The sequence below is a fragment of the Podarcis gaigeae genome (assembly GCF_964106915.1).
Source record: "Podarcis gaigeae genome assembly, chromosome: 8".
Classification (NCBI taxonomy): domain Eukaryota; kingdom Metazoa; phylum Chordata; class Lepidosauria; order Squamata; family Lacertidae; genus Podarcis; species Podarcis gaigeae.
In genome coordinates, this window is record NC_139684.1 from 22056987 (window position 1) to 22074859 (window position 17873).

Here is a 17873-nt window from a genome sequence, read left to right on the forward strand (position 1 = left end):
AGAGCTAAGTGGGTGTCCAAACACTGTTTCGGACACCCACTGTGGGATGCTCTTGTGTCTGAGGTTACAGCTAATCTCCTTGCTTTAATTCCACTCTGACCTAGTGAGAAGAAATCAAGCTCTAGCATTTAACCCACATTTTTGATTAAATGTGAAAAACAAAGCTAGCATCATCTCTTTTTTTGGAGAAGTTACACTCCACAAGGGGGCAGGATACCAGCTCAAGCTCTTAATGCAAACCCAATCCTTTGGTTTTAATTGCATGGTATAATTTTATCTACTATGGGGCTTGGATTACAGATGATTCAAAATGTAAGACAAAAATGAGAACAGGAAACACCATCTTGTTCCAGCAGGACTCAGGTTTTAAATGACTTTTGAGGAAACACAACTCAGATAATTCTCCGAACAAAAGAGCAAAAGTAAGGCACAGGCACCAATGCTTGCTAAGCAGTTCCAGGAACAACATGCAATGGCATGAGATGTCTAGTTCTTTATAAATCAGCATAATTATGTGACAAAGGACCTCTTCTTGAAATGAGGTTTATGGCTTATCCACGCCCACACATAATATGAAAATTTTCTCTTTTAGACAGGTAAAAGGTTCGAGTGATAGCCAGTAGTAGTCCATCTCAAAGCAGAACCACTGAAACCATTGACTCAGGCAACGTTTAAATCTATTAATCTCAGCTATAAGTATGATTTAGCTGGATGTCCCTCATTGACAGGGATGCAGCAAAATCTCCGATGTCCTATTCTCCTCACACACGCAAACGTTCAGGGATGAAAAACCAGGGACAAAGTGATAAAGGCAGGTCAGTATTACTTACGCTCCCAAACCTAGGCCCACTGTCCATTTCCTGGCCTGCCTCAACTGGGGAAGAATCATCTGTCAATTTCAGCCACAAATTCCTTAATCCCACACTGTAGTATATACGAATATATGCAAAGCACTTTAAACACCAAAGTCTACTGGGGAGAAAGGGTAGGATATAAATTTAATAATAAATAGATAGGATATAACGTTATACCAAATAAGCAGCACTTTCAGTTTTTGTTTATTATTATTTGTTTATTGCATTTGTATCCCATCGTTCCTCCAAGGAGCTTAAAATAGCTCTCCCTCTCTCTCTTTTATCCACACAACAATCCTGTGAGCTAGGTTAGGCTGATATGTAGCACCTGGCTCAAGGTCATCCAGCGAGCTTCATGGATGAGGGAGAATTTGAACCTTGGTCCTCTAGGTACTATTCCAACACGCCACAACCACACTGCATTAGCTTTGAACATGTTTAAAGCACGTTACATAAAATGACCGTGTAATAATACACCTGCATATCAGCAGTGGGGAACTCCCCCCCCCCCCGGTCGAGGGCCACAATCCCTCCCAGGCAACCTTCTGAGGGCCACATTCAAGTAATGGACGGGCCGAGGGAGCGAAAGTAGGCAGAGCAACGAATGCAAAGTTTAACTTTACACAACAGGTCAGTTTCTACACTGGCACGCACATAACACCCATCCGCCTGCCCTCCGACAAGATGAACGAGAGGCGTATTTCAAGGGCACGTTTCCAGCAAAGCAAAAAACAGAACTCAGGATAGCTCTGTCAATAGAGCACAAGAGACTCTTCATCTCAGGGTTGTGGGTTCGAAACCCCACCTTGGGCAAAAGATTCCTGCATCACAGGGGGTTGGACTAAATGACCCTCGTGGTCCATTCCAACTCTCTGCTCCTATGTGTGCAATGCTGGGCTGGTGTAGCCTGAGGAGAGCCATGAGGGCCAGGGAGAAAGGCCCTGGGGGCCACCTCTGAAAACCTGCACAATCCTATTTCCCCTTCCTCCAAGGGTAGCACATTTCCCAGCCCTCACTTGGGGAGAAAACAAGGTCAAACTCCTTTCCAATTCCCCCACCCCAAGTATGGGGCCGATACCCAGGCAGCCCCAACCCCTGGCGGTGTTTCCCACCCCTAATGGCAGGGAAGGTACAGCCAAAGCGGGCAACCTTGTTTATACGTTCTCTTCTCTACCTCTCCCCGGCCCCTGAGCAAGGCACTCTGGGCTCCGTAGTTTCCTCGCCGCGAGCCAACGCCGGCCGCAGTGAGAGCGGGGACTACACCTCCCGCCGTGCGCCGCGCCGCCCGCTCGGCCCCGGGGCACGCCGGGACTTGCCGTCCGCTTCTCCCTCAGCCGCCACGGGCCGCTATGGGAAGCGGGACTACCGTTCCCGGCGTCCTTCGCGCGGCGGCGGCGGCGGCGCCTCAGCTCCTCCGCGCGTTCGCCTCCCTTTTTCTCTCTCAAATGAAGATGGTGAAGTGGCCGTGAGGAGCGGCGCTGGCTGCCGCCGCCTCTCCGCCCTCAGCGGCGTCCTTCCCCTCCAGCCCCGGCTCACCGATGTCGATGGCGAAGCGCTTGGCGTTCTCCAGGTTGCGGAAGATCTCGTCCGGCGGGAGGGTGATGCTCTTGTCTAGGCTGCCGCTGACGCCGCCGCTGTTCCTACCACCGCCTCGCCCGCCCCGCTCCGCCATTTTGGACGCATCGACCCGCTCTCTGCGTGCCCGGCTGCTTTAGGCATGCAAATTTATGCGCATATGTTTTGCGTGCTAAATGCCAGGGAGGAGGAGGAGAAGAAGAAAGAGGCTCCGCATACATCTAAAGGGGGGGGGGAGTGGGCGGCGCTTTCCAGAAGCTCCGCCCACGCCTCTTGTTCCCTTTCGCCGTTCGTGCCCAGGGAATGAAAACGATTTAGGCTGCCTCCACTGGAAATGCGCTTACTCGGGAGTAGGGACAGATGGATCTGCCAGATTCCTTCAGTTCGGTTCTCCACGTTTCTATATTAGATTTGCAAATCCACTACCATCATCATTACTATTTGTAAAGCATTCCCGAAAATTATACTACTCAACTTTTTAGCGAGTTTTTTTTCTCCATACGCACACATTTATTTATTTTTTTCTTCATAGGCACACATTTATATATATATATACTTTATATATGTATATATTGCAAAGCACTTTCCTGCAGCATGTTGCATTTTTTGTATGATGTATGCGTTTTTAATAGAGATTTCACGCTAGTATTTGCATTTCCCTGCACGTTACTTGGCTGGAGAATTGCATTGCAAAATTCAGAGAAGAGTTTTCACAAGAAAAAAAAGGGGGACCCTCCTGAATATTCATCACTATTTTAGTGTGAATTTGTCCTGTTCTGCACATATTTCTATGCAGTTATTCCTAGCATACACGTTTCTTCTTGTTTTTATTTTGCAAAGCATAAGGCAGTTTTGTATGTTTTCACAGACATGCATTTTAATGGAGAATTTAGAGTACCATATGCAGTTCTGTGCACGTTACTCGGTTGGAGAAATGCATTGCAGAGGAGAGTTTGGATTTGGGGAAAAAAGCCCTTCTGAATTTTTATGGAGACTTGCTATGATGGCATATGCACTTTAACCCACATTTCTTGGTTGGAGAAATGCATTACAAAATCCAGAGGAGAGTGCATTTTAAAAAATAATAATGTAGGAAGCTGCCTTACACTGAATTAAACCACAGATCCATCTGGTTTATGATTGTACTTGCTGAGGGTTTCAGGGTTTCAGACAGGACATTCCCAGCCCTGCCTGGAGATGCCAGGGATTGAACCTGGGACCTTCTGTATGCAAAACAGATGCTCTAGCCACAGGGGCGGCCTGAAACGTTTCTGCTCCTGAGGCAAGATGTCTCATGGCCATGCATGTGATATGGGGGCAGGCATGAGGCGCTGCAAGTACTTTCCCTCAAGGAAAACCCCTTGCAAATCCTTGCCAGTGGGTGGAGAAGGGGGTAAACACTGCAAGGATGTCTGGAACATCTCATGACGACTTGGCGATAGGGAGATGTTCGGGAGAGCTTTGTCAGGGCCTCCCACCACTCCTTTGGGTGGGGGCGACTGGTGGCAAAGTGGAGTGGCGGACTGCTCTGCCTCCTTTGCCTGGGTTGCTTCTCCAGTGACAGAAGCAGTGCGGCAGGTGGGGTGCTGTGTCTTGTGTTTGCAACGCCTGAGGCAGCTGCTTCACCCTGCCTCACGGGTGGGCCGGTTCTGTCTTAACCACCTCGATGTGGCCCTTCCCCTAAGGACTAGCTGAGCAGGCCTCTGAAAAATGAGGTGTTTGAGGTTTGCAGAAGTATAATAATAAAGGGCAACCCCCCCCCCCCGGTAGAATGTATTTATTAACAATGCTTGTCCAGTAAGTAATGTTCCCTGGGCTGTGAACAATACAGAGTAAAATGCATTAAAATATACAGTTGGATGTTCACAATTAAACCCACAGCAACAGTTGGAGTCTAGCATGCTCTATAGCCGCAAATTGTTGACAAAGGAGAAGAGATGAGTGGTGGGAGGGTAGAATAAATATCCTGGTGGAGGTCATGCCTGGCTGGACAACCTTGCAAGCAAATGACCTTACATTTCATTGCAGCTCCCACTTGTCAGGGTTGTTTTTGTTTTAAAGGGGAAATGCCCACGAGATGGCGCAATGTAGCTTGACAGTGTTGCTGTTCCTCCTTTCTGGGGTGGCTGGTGGGAGCTTTTCTTAGGTTCTTAATTTTACGGGGCGGGCGGCTACCATTATTATCCACTCTGGGCAGCTAACAGCACATATAAAAACATAGTGGTGTTGGGCAGGGGGTGTTATTGTTTTGTTTCTTATTTTATTGTTTTGTTTGTTATGTATTTTTATGTTTTTATATTATTAGCTTCCCTGTGATCCTCAGATGGAAGGTGGTATAGGAATTCAATAAATGACTGACTGACTAGATAGATAATTGAAACAGATTACAGTCACGGGAATAAGGTGGGTCCTAAAAACACACACCTGAGGTTTCAAAGGACAGGGTAAATCTTCAGCATAATGAAGATGCTCGACATATGTGTTTGGGAAGGGAATTACACAACTTAAGGCTGCCACAGAGAATGCCTTGAGTGAACATGGAAGGCCTTTAACAAGTTTCGATTTCCAGATTGGATTATTGCAACACGCTCTACCTGATGGGTGGTCTTTGGGGGGGGGGGTGGCCCAGGGGAGAGCATTCTTTGTGGCAGTTCCAAGGTTATTGAATTCCCTCCTTGCAGAGATGCATCTGTCCTGTGACTCTTAATTTGTTTTAAAGAGTTTTCAGTAATGAATTTTAAATATTGTATTCTGCCCTGGGACCTTTTAGTGAAGGATGAGTAAGAAACTGAACAAATAATAAGTGAAAGAGAGGTTTTTGGTTAATTGATTATTTCTTTCGGGTTTCTTCTTTCAGGTTGCAATTGGAGCCAGGCTTTGCTGGAGTCATAAGCAGGCTTTGCCCTAGCCTAGACAAGCAATGCAATAAGAAAGAAGGGAGAGCTTTCGTGCATGTGCAGAATGTCGTTTTTGCACCCCTGGGGAACCACAAACACCTCCACACATTTGTTATTAGGAGACAAGGGCTCTTCTACATCTGCTCTGTACATTTAAAGCAGAGTCCTACCCCTTTAAGCAGTCATGGCTTCCCCCAAAGATTCCTGGGAGTCTTGAGCGTTGTTAGGAGACCCCTATTCCCCCCACTACAGTTCTTCGAGTAGTTAAACAGTCAATCTCTTCTCGCAGGGAACTCTGGATATTGTAGCTCTCTGAGGGGGATAGGGGCCTTTCCAAACAATTCTCAACACCACTAACAAATGTTCTGTTATGTGTGCGTACAGTTCACTAAAACTGCTCTCCTAAGCAGATTTGGGGAGTCTGCCCCAGTGAACACAATTGGATTAACAGTTCGGTCCTAGTGACCATGTCTCCTGGGAAGTAAATCCTATTGAACCCGGTTGGGCTTTCTCTCAGGTAAGTGCAGTTAGGTAAGTGCAGCCTTAACTCATGAGTAACAATCTGGCTGTAAAGCAAAGTGAAAACTCCACACTCCCTTGATGTTAGAGGCCGATTGCTCAGAGTGTCCCATCTTCAATCAGAATAACTCACTGGATACACTGAAATGCATGTAAGGCAAGCTAGTTTTATTTGTTTCTCATTCACTGTGCAAAAGTGGTTTCCAACGGATTACAGATTCGGTGCGTCACACCCAACAACATTACATCATCCTCCAAGGACGGTAGCCAGCAAAAATTAACCTACCATAAAAACTTATGGTACCGAAAGAAAAGTAAATACAATTTGTACAATTAGCCTTTCATAAAAGACATCATTAAACAATTCATGTTATACATATTTCAGCACTCTGGGCTGTTACGTTCCTTCCTATGAGGATAGAAAACTATGTTTCTGCCTTTATAAAAAGCATTTGTTCAGCATCTCGAACACAAACACTCTGCCTTGGAGAGTCAACCAATTTGAAGAACATCCTCTACACATTATCGTCACAGGGTAACGCTTTTCTCTTGCCACACTCTGTACAGTCTACAAATGTTATAGAACATCATCACAGCAGCAACATTCAAAGGCCTTTTTTTTTCCTTTTTTCAAAATAGCCTCTTGCATTTGTGGGCATCTAAATAGCAGCTGTTTCACAGACTACATGTGTGTTGGAAATCTACAAATGTTACAGAACTTCATTGCAGCCCTGCATCACACTTTCCTTGAGTTCTTTCGCCTGACTGAAATATGTACATGAACTTGTAATAGCCCTTCTTGGATGAAGTGTGGGGCTATGTGTGTGTTTCGAAACCTGGTATTTGCAGGGCTGGAATGTAGCCTGCCATGCAAAGGCATCATTCACACCTCATTACTCTGCCCACTTCTGGCCCCACCTCTCACTGAATTGTGGCCCCCAAGGGCTTCCCACAAAGGGAAGGTGGCCCTGAGAATTGTAAGTGAAGTAAGCAAGCTGAGGATTTGTTCAGTTCCCTAGCCTTCATGGGTATTCACCCTGGCCACCAAAATCTGGCCATTCTGTTGCTGTGGTTGCAAGGAAGCCACACAAAGCACAGACTCTTGAAAAAAGAAAACGGCCCAAAAACTTCTTAGAAGTTACTCTTTTTTTTGCAAACAAAACAAACCTCAAACACACACACACACTTTCTATCAATTAATAATAAGCATTAGGATCCGAACACAGCACGATCATAATGATTTGTTGTTCCCCTTGGGACAGCTGCCCGGAATTCTCCCAATAAAAGGATGACATTGGTTCATTCTTTCAGAACGGTTTTTCCTTTCTGATCACTTTGTCTTTTTGAATGCGGAAGGCTTCTGTCAGTCAGATACCAATACATATTAAACCGCACATATTCTCCCGAGGAGCAGTGCAAATTTGCATGGCAAATTGCCAACTCCTCCTGGATGTCACATGTCAAGAATAAGAGCTCTCCTACCAAGGCCTCCACAATTTGTAGGCTGGTTTTGAGACGGCGCCTTGGGGTGACCCCTTCTGAAGCAGAGTGGGGGTAGAAAGTGGAGAGGTGTCCTTGCTAGCCACCTCCCAAGGCTTCTGGAAGTGACTTAAGAGTTTGCTCTGGGTTTCGGAGTTTGTTGAGTGGATGGCCAGGAACTGCAGAGTTTCCTTCAGGCAGGAGGAATAGCCTTTGCTGTAATCCTGGGTTCTGCTTACAGACGATGTCGCCAATGCTGTGAAGAAAGAGAGATGGGATTTAGAGGTGAGGGTGCCCACAGTGGTCTTTTGACCTAACATACACTAGCTACGTAAAGGGCATAGCTACCCAACACATTAAACCTAGCTTAACAGCCATTTCTTCTCCCTAGAGAACCTTGGGGACTTGTCATTGTGCCAAGGTCCCTAGGCAGCCATAGGCAATGTCATTCTCTGAGTGGCACATGGGATCTTTGCTGCAATCCTGACCAAACTACCCCTCCCAGAATTCAGTAGTGGTGGAGATCCATGCACTGAATGTGGCATTAAACCGATACAGGTTTCTAGCATAAATAAACAAGACCAGCACTCACTTTGGCTATATTTTAGGTAGCTGACGGTCATCTCCAGGACGTCAGCCTTCTCCAGCTTGGAGCTGGGCTGGTGTCTCTGGAATTCCTTCTCCAGAAGCAGTTTCAGTTGCTCAATGCTGCCGTTGATGCGGTCGCGGCGCAACTTCTCCACCAGCGGCTTCTGCAGCTGTGAGGGGACAAGGAGAGGAAAAGAGAGAGTTAGCAAATCACACCTGAGGAAAGGCCATGGCTCAGCGATAAGAGCGTCTGCTTGCGTGCAAAATTTAACCCAGGTTTAAACATCCCCACTCCACCAAACATTGCCAAGTAAGTCTGGGGAGACTCTTGCGCCCATTGGTCTAATGCAGTATAAGGAAGCTGAGTACAGTAAGTCCATTTTGCTAGTCTTCCACACAACCCCCTCTCTCTTGATGGGGCAGGATCTGACCATTTCCAAGCAGGACAATAGAAGAAAACACTTACTCTGTTTTTCGCTTTGGATGGCTGGATTTCCAGCGAAGCGCCGGCTGTTGCCATGATTAACCCAGGAAAGCGAGGAAACTGTTTGGCTTCAGGTCCGCTGTGTGGAAGCAAAAGAGAGTGGGGGCCTCTATTTATACCCACCAGCCTCCTCCAAATGCCTGGGTCCAGAGCGTCTTTGAGTTTCCCACACTCCCTGGCCAATGGGGGAGTTTCTCTGGGACAATAGGGGAGGCATCTATTACAGCATGGTAAATTGACTGTGAATCGCTTTGGGATAATACCACTGTTCCCCAAGGAGCAGGTGGACTGGGGAGCTTGGGGTGGGGGGCGCGTAACAACAGAGACCAGCTTCGAGGAGGATGGGAATGTGGGAACGGCCATTATCTTTGGCCTTGGGAGCCGGAGGGACGTCAACATCTCAATATGCTGCCTTTTTCCCAGGATGCAGCGAAATTAAGTGCCAGGGAGCGATGCTCAGGAAGACTCTCTGTGTGCGCACACCTTCCTCCCCCCCTTCAACTTTCCCATTTCCAAAAGCTTCCCTTGAAAAGAGTTGTAGTGGGGGGGGGGGGGGCTAGCAGGATTTGGGAGACCCAGACCTTTTCCATTGACATCAAAGTGCGCTTGTATGAATACAGTGAGGTCGATTTTCAGAGAATAGCAACCAAAACGTAAAAGGGAAAACATATGTTCTGGGGAGGGTGCAGGGAGTACTGGAGCATCAATTGGTCAGCAAAAATTATCTCCTATTAAAGGTGCACAAGGACTGTGCCTTTTTCTGTTTGCATCTGGCTGGCGTCCACCCTGGATTATAGGCCTCCTCAGAGTAGAACCATTGCAATTAATGAACTTGACTAATTTAGGTCCACTGATGGGTTTAGGCTGAGTGAGTAGGACTTGGTTGGGTACATCTCTCCCAGCCCCCCTCTCAAAATCACACATACCAGTTCTTGTATTTAGCTGTGCCTCCCTTCATCCCCAGGCCCCAGTGCAATGGGTACTTACATAGTGTTAAATCCCCACCCTTCCTCTGCGGAATTATTCAACAATTTCATTTTTATTTTTGTAGCAGAAAAAGAATCCCCAGCCATACTGCATGCTTAGGTAGCCTTGCTGTGTAATTAAACACAAAGCAAGCAAAGTCACCTAACCTTAAAAACAAAACAAAAACAAAAGCCCACAAAGGTTACATACATATATTTTTTTCAGTTCCCAAATCAAAGAAAAGAGAGGAAAATACTCACAAAAGCAGAGGGAGGGAGAGACGGGGGCGGGGCGGGGGGGGAGTATAATGTGATCATTGCCAGTGATAAAAAGGTGAAATAATTTGTATCATGATATTTTAAGCAAGTAGCACTTAGCAAGTACCATGTCCCTTCAAGCAGGTAGTCGTTAGTGAGGCAGTTAATTCTCCTCCCGCCTCTCCCTTGGTTTCCACTTGGTTAAAGCCTTCAATATTAAAACCCTTCAATGTTTCTTCACTATCTCTAGTACTTTGGCAAATAAAAGGTCTACCATGACTAGCAGCAGATCTCCAGGCTTTCAGATTCCTGGAGATGCCAGGAACAGTGGCGTAGCGTGGGGGGTGCAGGGGGGCCCGGCCGCAACATCTGGGGGTTAGGGTTAGGGTGCGCAAATTACTTGCCTTGCCCCGGGTGCTGACAACCCACGCTACGACACTGGCCAGGAATTGAACCTACGGCCTTCTGTGTGCAAAATAGATGCTCAGCCACTGAACTGCATCCCTCCTTTGCTTGGGCTTGGACTAGATGACCCTCGGGATCCCTTCTAATTCAACAGCTCTGTGATTCTCTGCTTCTGAAGAGCAAAGAGACCACACCTGCCTTACCTTTCTAAAGCCCCAGTTATAGCTGACAGGTTCTAAAGAGAAGGCAGTGGTGATGTATATTCTCCAACAGCTTCTGCCGATCCCAAGAGTCGGTGAACTCTTAAAGCCGCCAGTTTTATTTCAAACCTGTGAGCCCAGGAAACCTGTATACCTCTGGGACTTGGCTGGTTTTAAAGAATGTGCGTCCCTCCAGCCAAATGGAGCAAAATCTGACCAAAGCAGGGTGGCGGAGTTCTGTGCAACACAGAAGGCTACACTTCCCTAGCTGAACACATGCAATTTGAACTCCAGGCCACCTGACGAAGAATCCTGTGTGATGCAAAAGCTTGCATATGCCAGCACCGGCAGAAGCCTTTGCAATAACATTGTTTTACTGCTTCTGCCAGCGCAATTCTATCCATTCAGAAGCCAGTCCTATCGAATCCAGGCAGGTGCCTTACTCCCCTCATAAGTGGGGTGAGGATTGCAACCTTCGGACACAAACTGCTGCCTTTGGCATGGCGCTGAGGGCACACCAGCTGCACAAAGTCTGGTGGCGATGCGGGAGGTTCGGATAAGAAATCGGATGTACAGGGTTTTTTTTGGGGGGGGGGAATATGAAATGAGTGGATTTCAGCAACGACTGCCACCCGCGTCACAAAGACCCCTAGGGACTCCCGAGCAGGGGGCGGTGGGTGGGTGGGTTCGCCCCTCTTCATGAAATAACTCTCCTTCCTTCTCTCCATCATCTCTCTCCCCCCCAACTCCTTCTCCTCTCCAAATCACCCCTCCAGAGTACAGGCCAGATGGCATGAAAGGACTCATGAGGCACACGTCTTTTGTCTGCAGTTTAACAGCATGAATGGATCGATGTGTGGGAAACAGGGATTTGCGGGCTCACACCATCTGAGGTGAACCAGGCAGTCATGCCCCAAACAGCATCCCCCTTTTTCGGGTGGGGGTGGGTGGGTTGGCTGCACACACTCCCACCTACCCCCCCCCCAATTCTCCCACCACTGCAAAAATCTCTTCCTTTCCACACTCACTTTATAGGCCCATTAAACCAATGAGCTTTTCTCCTCTTCCATCTGCTGGCGGTTAATTCCCAGGGTAAAAAAAAAAGTGGTGCATCGTTTCCATCTTTTTTTGTTTTGCTTTTCCCCTTGGAGGGATTGCACTCTGCCCATGCTCTGAGGCACTGTCGTTATCAACTCGACCCTTCTTTTAAATTTGTGTGACTGGATTTGGGTTGTATCCAACGAAGCCCTTCTCAGAGTGGACCCCCTCGAAAGTAACATGCCCATTTCAATGGGTCTACTCAGAGTAGGCCTGGTGTTGGATACAACCCTTTTGTAAAAATAAGCAAAAAACAACAACTCCAAGGGCTTATACCTAATATAAAAAACATTAAAAATTATGGATAAAAGAGTTAATAACAAATTAACCTCAATTTTGCAGGTCAGTAGTTTAAAAATATTCATTATAAAATAAAATGGTATATTAAAATAGATGTTCCCGTTGTATATCTGGGTAAACTTACCTAAGTTATTAGTAGGCGTGCCAAAAAACACACAGTGTCGGTTCGAATTCCCACCTCAGCCACTAAGCTCATTGGTGGAAGTTTGGATAAATTTGTTGGGTAAAGGTTTTATTTATTTATATTTGTTTATTTAGAGCATTTACACCCTGCTCTTCAGCCAAAAAGGCACCCTGGGTGGCTTTTACATACAATCATTTTAAAACAAGAGAGTCGCTGCCTGCAGGCTTAGCACCTGAAAGACACGATATCCAAGGGGGAAAGGACAAGGAGGGAAGAGGAAGAAGAAACCCCCCCCACAAATTCAGGTGCCAATGCTTAAAAACAGCAATTCAGGAGTAGGAGGCACCTGATGGAGCTGGTCTTTCAGCAGTACTGGTAGAATGAGTCCTGCTCCGCATCCTATTTATTTAAATAATTAAATGTTCAATTATTTATTTACACAATAAACACATAAACATTTTAAGTTTGTAGATTTTCGAACACAACTGTTCATTTTGTTAGATAATTTATTTGATGACTTTACAGTGGTACCTCAGGTTAAGAACTTAATTCGTTGTGGAGGTCCATTCTTAACCTGAAACTGTTCTTAACCTGAGGTAACACTTTAGCTAATGGGGCCTCCCACTGCCGCCGCGCCGCACAATTTCTGTTCTCACCCTGAAGCAAAGTTCTTAACCTGAGGTACTATTTCTGGGTTAGCAGAGTCTGTAACCTGAAGTGCCTGTAACCTGAAGCATCTGTAACCTGAGGTACCACTGTATTGGTTTCTTTCTTTTTCTTTTTTAGAAATACAATATGTAATGCTTAGGGGACAGAGGAAGTGAAGGATGGGTAACAAACAAGCAAGCAAGCAAGCAAGCAAACAAGCAAACAAAATTATTCTTAATAATGCTGCCTTTTCCTCCAAGCAGCTCACGGTATCCTCTCCCCATTTTATCTTCACAACAACCCGGTGAGGTAGCAATTGGCTCCAAGGACACCCAGTGAGTTTCGTGACTGAGTGGCTTTGAATCCTGGCCTCCCACAGTCCAACACTCTAACCACTACACCACACTACTACCAGTCGTAGTCTGTAGAGCCACATGCCTGCGCTGCTCTACATGAAAACAGTAATTTACGTACATATTTGCCTCTCCAAGGAACTCAAAGTGCTGCACATGGCTCTACTCCCTCCTTTTGAACCCTGGCCTCCCAGGTCACCTGATGCCGATTTTTAATCGTTTGGATATTTGTGGGGTGGGAGAGAGCTCTGACTCCGCTTACCTCCCTCCCCCCCCCCGCCCAAATTGTCATGTCCTTTATGGAGCGATGTTGCAGAGGTCTGCTCAGATAGAAGTCCTAGTGACGTCAGTGGGACTGGCTCCCAAGTAAGAACATACAGGACTTCATCCAGTCTAACTGAGTCCTGTTGAAGTCAATGGGGAAAGTCATTCCCGGCCCATTGATTTCAGTGGGGAATCAGCTCAGCTGGCTTCGACCTGATCCAATTCCTCAATCCCGATATTTCCCCAAGTATTTTAAGCCTGGTCTGAACCAGAATTTCCCTGAGCTGCATCCAACTCAGAGTAGGCCCGCTGACTTTATCAAACCTAAGCTAATGATGGACATTCATTTCAATGGGTCTACTCTGAGAAGGGTTATCATTGACTACAACACCACACTCTGGATTTTGTTTTTCCAATGCCTCCCATAAAGAACCCCTGATCATTAGGTCCAGTCATGGCTGACTCTGGGGTTGCGGCGCTCATCTTGCTTTATTGGCTGAAGGAGCCGGCGTACAGCTTCCAGGTCATGTGGCCAGCATGACTAAGCCGCTTCTGGAGAACCAGAGCAGCACACAGAAACGCCATTTACCTTCCCGCTGGAGCGGTACCTATTTATCTACTTGCACTTTGACTTGCTTTCGAACTGCTAGGTTGGCAGGAGCAGGGACCGAGCAACGGGAGCTCACCCCGTCGCAGGATTCGAACCACTGACCTTCTGATCGGCGAGTCCTAGGCTCTGTGGTTAACCCACAGCGCCACCCGCGTCCCAAATGCCTCCCATAGATTCTGTCAAATGTACCAATATGGGGCAAGCTGAACTGTAATAAAATGCTATTTTGTAATAGCACTGTAATAGAACTGTAATAAAATGCTATTTTATTATTATTCCTCTTCTCTGAGCCCCCTTTCTAACCCCCCCTCAATTTCTAGACCTTTTAAAGAGGGTTTGAAATGAGTTTGGGAAAGCTTCCCCAATGCCAGTGATTTGGTGTCAGAGAGCATAAAGTTCCCAGCGTTGTTGTTGTTGATATATATAGAGAGAGTCTGGGGGATAATGCCGATCGCTCAATGTGGTCCCTGGGAAAGCGAAGCTCTCCAGATGGCCTATCAGGACAGAAATTGCCGGCCAGCACAATAGTGAGCTGCACAGCGGCACTAATGGGCGCTGTGGCCCAGGCACACTTCATTTGTCCTCCCCATGAATGTCATCAATGGGCTCGAAAGTGTGGGAAACACCGAGAAACCCAGCCCCACACTCTGGAGGTTAATAGGGGCATTGTCGGAAGAGTCCCCCTGAGCCACAGGATCAACATAATAAATATCACCCCCACCCGGGTCTCCCAGGAGAAAAGCTGCCAGTATTGGGGAAAGCCATTCAAAGTTAAAGGGAACAACAACAACAACAGCAATAACAGCAACAGCCAACTCTATATTTCGCAAAATGATTTGTCTGTCCGTTTGCTAGTTTTGTTTTCGTTGCGTTCAGAAGCCTCTCGATAGACCATTGCCAAACTTGACATAAGGATTCCCGGTGTGTGTGTGTGTTTTCATCGATGCTGGGCCACCAGCTGCCATTTTGAAACAAGATGGCAGACTGGAACTTGGTGTGACTTTGGTATGGCTTCTTCCTCTTTTTGGCATCGGTACAGCTGCCTTTCGAGTGTTCCTGAGGTGGTGGTGGTCTATGTTGACATTTGGGAGCTGGGCGCCATTTTGAATGAAGATGATGGGCTGAAATGTAACTTTGGTGTGACTGTGTCTGGTTTTTTGCTGTTTTTTTGGCATAGGTTTGGCAACCTATCAAGTTATTGTTGCCCAGCGTGGTCAGGGCTGATGGGAATTGAATTCTTGCCCTCGATGGGAGAAGGGCTGTCAGGTCTAAATGCATCTTAAAATATAAGAAACCTAAGAATGGAGAGCAGGAGAGCTAGCCTTCAGTAGTTAAGCACCTTGGACAGCACACTAGACTGGTCACCTTGACCAGTTGTATTCAACCTTTTCAGACCAAGGGCTCACCTTTAGCCCAAGCATGCATTTGGAGACCCACTTCTTAATTTTCCGACATGTATATGTATGTTGGTAATGCTGCTGTTGTGACCCAACTTAGGTTAGGCCGAGACCCAGCAGTGGAACCAACCCACCTGCTAAAGACCACTGACCTTGATGTCCCCCAATCTGATGAAATGGATTGCATGCCTGTTTCAATTTTAGCAGCTATTTCTAACTGTGCATCAAGTATCAATATGTTTGCTGCCTGGGACTCTTTGGGGCGGAAAGTGCAGGGTGGAATTACTACTACTACTATTATTATTATTATTATTATTATGTCATATGTATTCTTATAAATAATAGCAGGCGCAAATTTTATGCACATTAATTCCTTACTGTGCTCAAATAGGATAGATTGGGGTTGGAAACCTGTGGCCTTCTAGATGGACACTGTTACTGGATCTGATGTGGGGGTATTTTCGGTGGGGGGTGGGAGGAGACAGTGCTTTCAGAGAGGGCAAGGCAGCGCGAACAGCCACTGTCATTGGTAAGGAGTTGTTGCTCTCCGAGACAGCCAGAATCTGCATGGCTGGAATGTGTTACAAGAAAGTTAATTTTCAGAAGTTGTGCCTGAGCTTCCATTTTCCTCATGTGCCATATCTTGTAAGGTTGATTATTGAACCTTTTTGTAGGGCTAACGAGGGACCTAGGGGATGAGTGACAGGGGGTGTCCTGTAACCAAGTGGCTGATGGGATAGCAGGAACTGGAGTCACAGGAGGAGGGAGGGTTTTCCTGCCACTGCATTCAGCTGGAAGTGCCTTCGCCCAATAGATATCCTTATCCCCTCTTCCACAACCACCGCCTGCTAATTAATGCTGGGATGTAACTCAAATTCATTAGAAAGCTCCTCAGTTAAAAAGTCTGTGAAAGATGGAATGAACTGGGAAAGCAATGAAGAAATACATCATCTAGCAGGGAAAAACGAAGGCACAGACAAAGAAGTAATTTATAAAGGATGTGCCCATTTAATGGCCTTGTTAAAGGAGGAAGAAACTACTACAGACCATACTTGAGAAGCAATAACTTGGGGCCATTGGTATTAGATGTTCCTTTGGTTGTAGTTTAAAGGACTGAGAAAATAGGAGGCGCTTCAAGCAAAGGACAGAATTCCTATGGATTAGACATTATTTGTAAGGACAGGAGAAATTTACGCTTTGCATTGAAACAAGATGGCCACAGCAGAAGAGATGGATTTGAGGTCCTGACCAAAGGTGCTTTTTACAGGGTCATATAACTCATTTTTTTTGAATTTGCAAATGAAGACAAGTTTTCTGAAAATGGCTGGCTCTCTGTAATTCCCATTGCTGAATACAGAAGACAAGGTCTGCCTAACAAACAATGGAGGAGACTGTTTCTCAATGAACGTTATGCACTGTGTGACATTTATCCATCTCTCTTGGTGGTGCCATACATTGCCACAGATGATGATCTCAAGGAGGTTTTTGCTTTCAGATCCCGATGCAGAATTCCAGTATTGTAATGGCTCCATCCAGAACTATATGTGATACAAGATGCAGTGTTAATGCTGCAGCTAATCAGGCAACTGGAGGAGGGTATGAAAGTGATGACGAACTGATTTTCCCAATGCTGAACTGATTTCCCTAGATATTCATAATATTCATGCCACGCACGAATCCTTGAGAAAGCTGAAGGACACCTCATGTAGAAAGATCCCACTGGCTATCAAGTCTAGAGTCACCCCGTGAGATAGAGCAAGCTTTGATTGCAACAAACCCACTGGCTCAAACTTATCTAGCATGTTTTGACAGGTGCTATTCAGGTAGCAGAGAGAGTTCAGTTTTGGTACACTGCAAGGATGGTTAGGACCGCATGGCACAACCAGCCTCTCTAGACAGTTTAATGTTGGACAGATCCTTTGGACACAAGTGTGCTTAGTAGCAATCCAGCTGCTTCACCCATATTGAACTATTCTAATACTTTAGCTAAGTAACTCCACTCTGTCATCTTGGCTCTGAGCCTTGGAAGATCTGCTCCCTTGCCTTGCAGGCTTTCCCCCACCTGGCCTGGGAGGGATGGACTCCAGCTACAAAAGCTGCAATTCCTGGGCTGGGGTGTTGCTGGGTTTTTGTTGTTGTTGGGTAGACATTCTTACAGTTGTTGTTGCTGTTGGTTTTTTGTACCTTTATTTCAGATATTGTTATTAATGTGGAAATTGGTCAATTCTGTTGCATATCTTTTAATGTTTTAGATATTGTTGATGATTACTTTTGTTAGGTTGTAGTTGTGCATTCTTTGTCATGCCGTGAGCCGCCTTGAGCATGGTTTGAACTGTGGAAAGGCAGCATGCAAATAAAATTATGTGTGTGTGAGTATAAATACCATGAAAAAATAAAGCAAATATGTATGGAGGCAGGGCTAGCAAGTGAATAGCCGTGGTGCTTAATAGCAAATGATTAGTGGAGGAAGGTATCGGATTGTGACCTACTCAGAGTAGACCCATTGAAATGAATGGGCTAGGTTAGTCATGCAGATGAAGGCCAGTGGGTCTACTCTGAGTAGATTGTGGATTGTAGGAAAATGGAAAACTGCCTTGTGAACACAGCCAATGTATTAGATCCAATTCAGTTTTGCTCAGAATGGAACTGAGAATAATGGATCCAAGATAGTCAATTTCAGTAATTTCACTAATTTCAATTGGTCTGTCTCAAGTAGAACTTACGGTAGTTGGATTACAACCCTATGATTTTATAGTGGCTTATACCTAATGGGCTCGTTTAAGATTTGAACAGGTGTGTGTTGTTTTCTTGTTGCTGTTGTTGTTGTTGTGCAGGTTATTAAGTATACTACTCCA

General features: G+C 46.1%; 2 protein-coding genes across 3 annotated transcripts in view; both read right to left on the reverse strand.

Annotated features, from left to right (window-relative positions):
• PANK4 (pantothenate kinase 4 (inactive)) overlaps window positions 1–2620 on the reverse strand; it is a 32594-nt gene extending 29974 nt beyond the window's left edge. Inside the window, exon 1 of one of the 2 annotated variants that reach the window (XM_083752577.1) lies at window positions 2391–2620. In XM_083752577.1, coding sequence (XP_083608703.1) covers window positions 2391–2526 — 136 coding nt within the window. In that variant the 5' untranslated portion in view covers window positions 2527–2620. Of the gene's footprint in view, window positions 1–830; window positions 950–2390 lie in introns of those variants that run through there. The other variant, XM_083752578.1, reaches the window with a different exon arrangement.
• A 3372-nt stretch (window positions 2621–5992) lies between these two features.
• On the reverse strand, window positions 5993–8470 carry HES5 (hes family bHLH transcription factor 5). The gene is made up of 3 exons (XM_083753050.1): window positions 8379–8470; window positions 7917–8082; window positions 5993–7580 (listed from the first exon to the last, which is right to left on the reverse strand). The coding sequence occupies exons 1-3, from the start codon at window positions 8430–8432 to the stop codon at window positions 7324–7326; spliced, it is 477 nt and encodes a 158-aa protein (XP_083609176.1). The 5' UTR covers window positions 8433–8470; the 3' UTR covers window positions 5993–7323.
• Between the last annotated feature and the right edge of the window lie 9403 nt (window positions 8471–17873).

Excerpts from the sequence above, each read along its gene's own strand:
- HES5 (XM_083753050.1), bottom strand. The coding sequence starts at position 8,432 with ATGGCAACAGCCGGCGCTTCGCTGGAAATCCAGCCATCCAAAGCGAAA. Across the intron at positions 8,083-8,378 it reads CATCCAAAGCGAAAAACAGA|CTGCAGAAGCCGCTGGTGGA; the intron begins GTAAGTGTTTTC and ends GTCCCCTCACAG. Across the intron at positions 7,581-7,916 it reads CTACCTAAAATATAGCCAAA|CATTGGCGACATCGTCTGTA; the intron begins GTGAGTGCTGGT and ends CTTTCTTCACAG.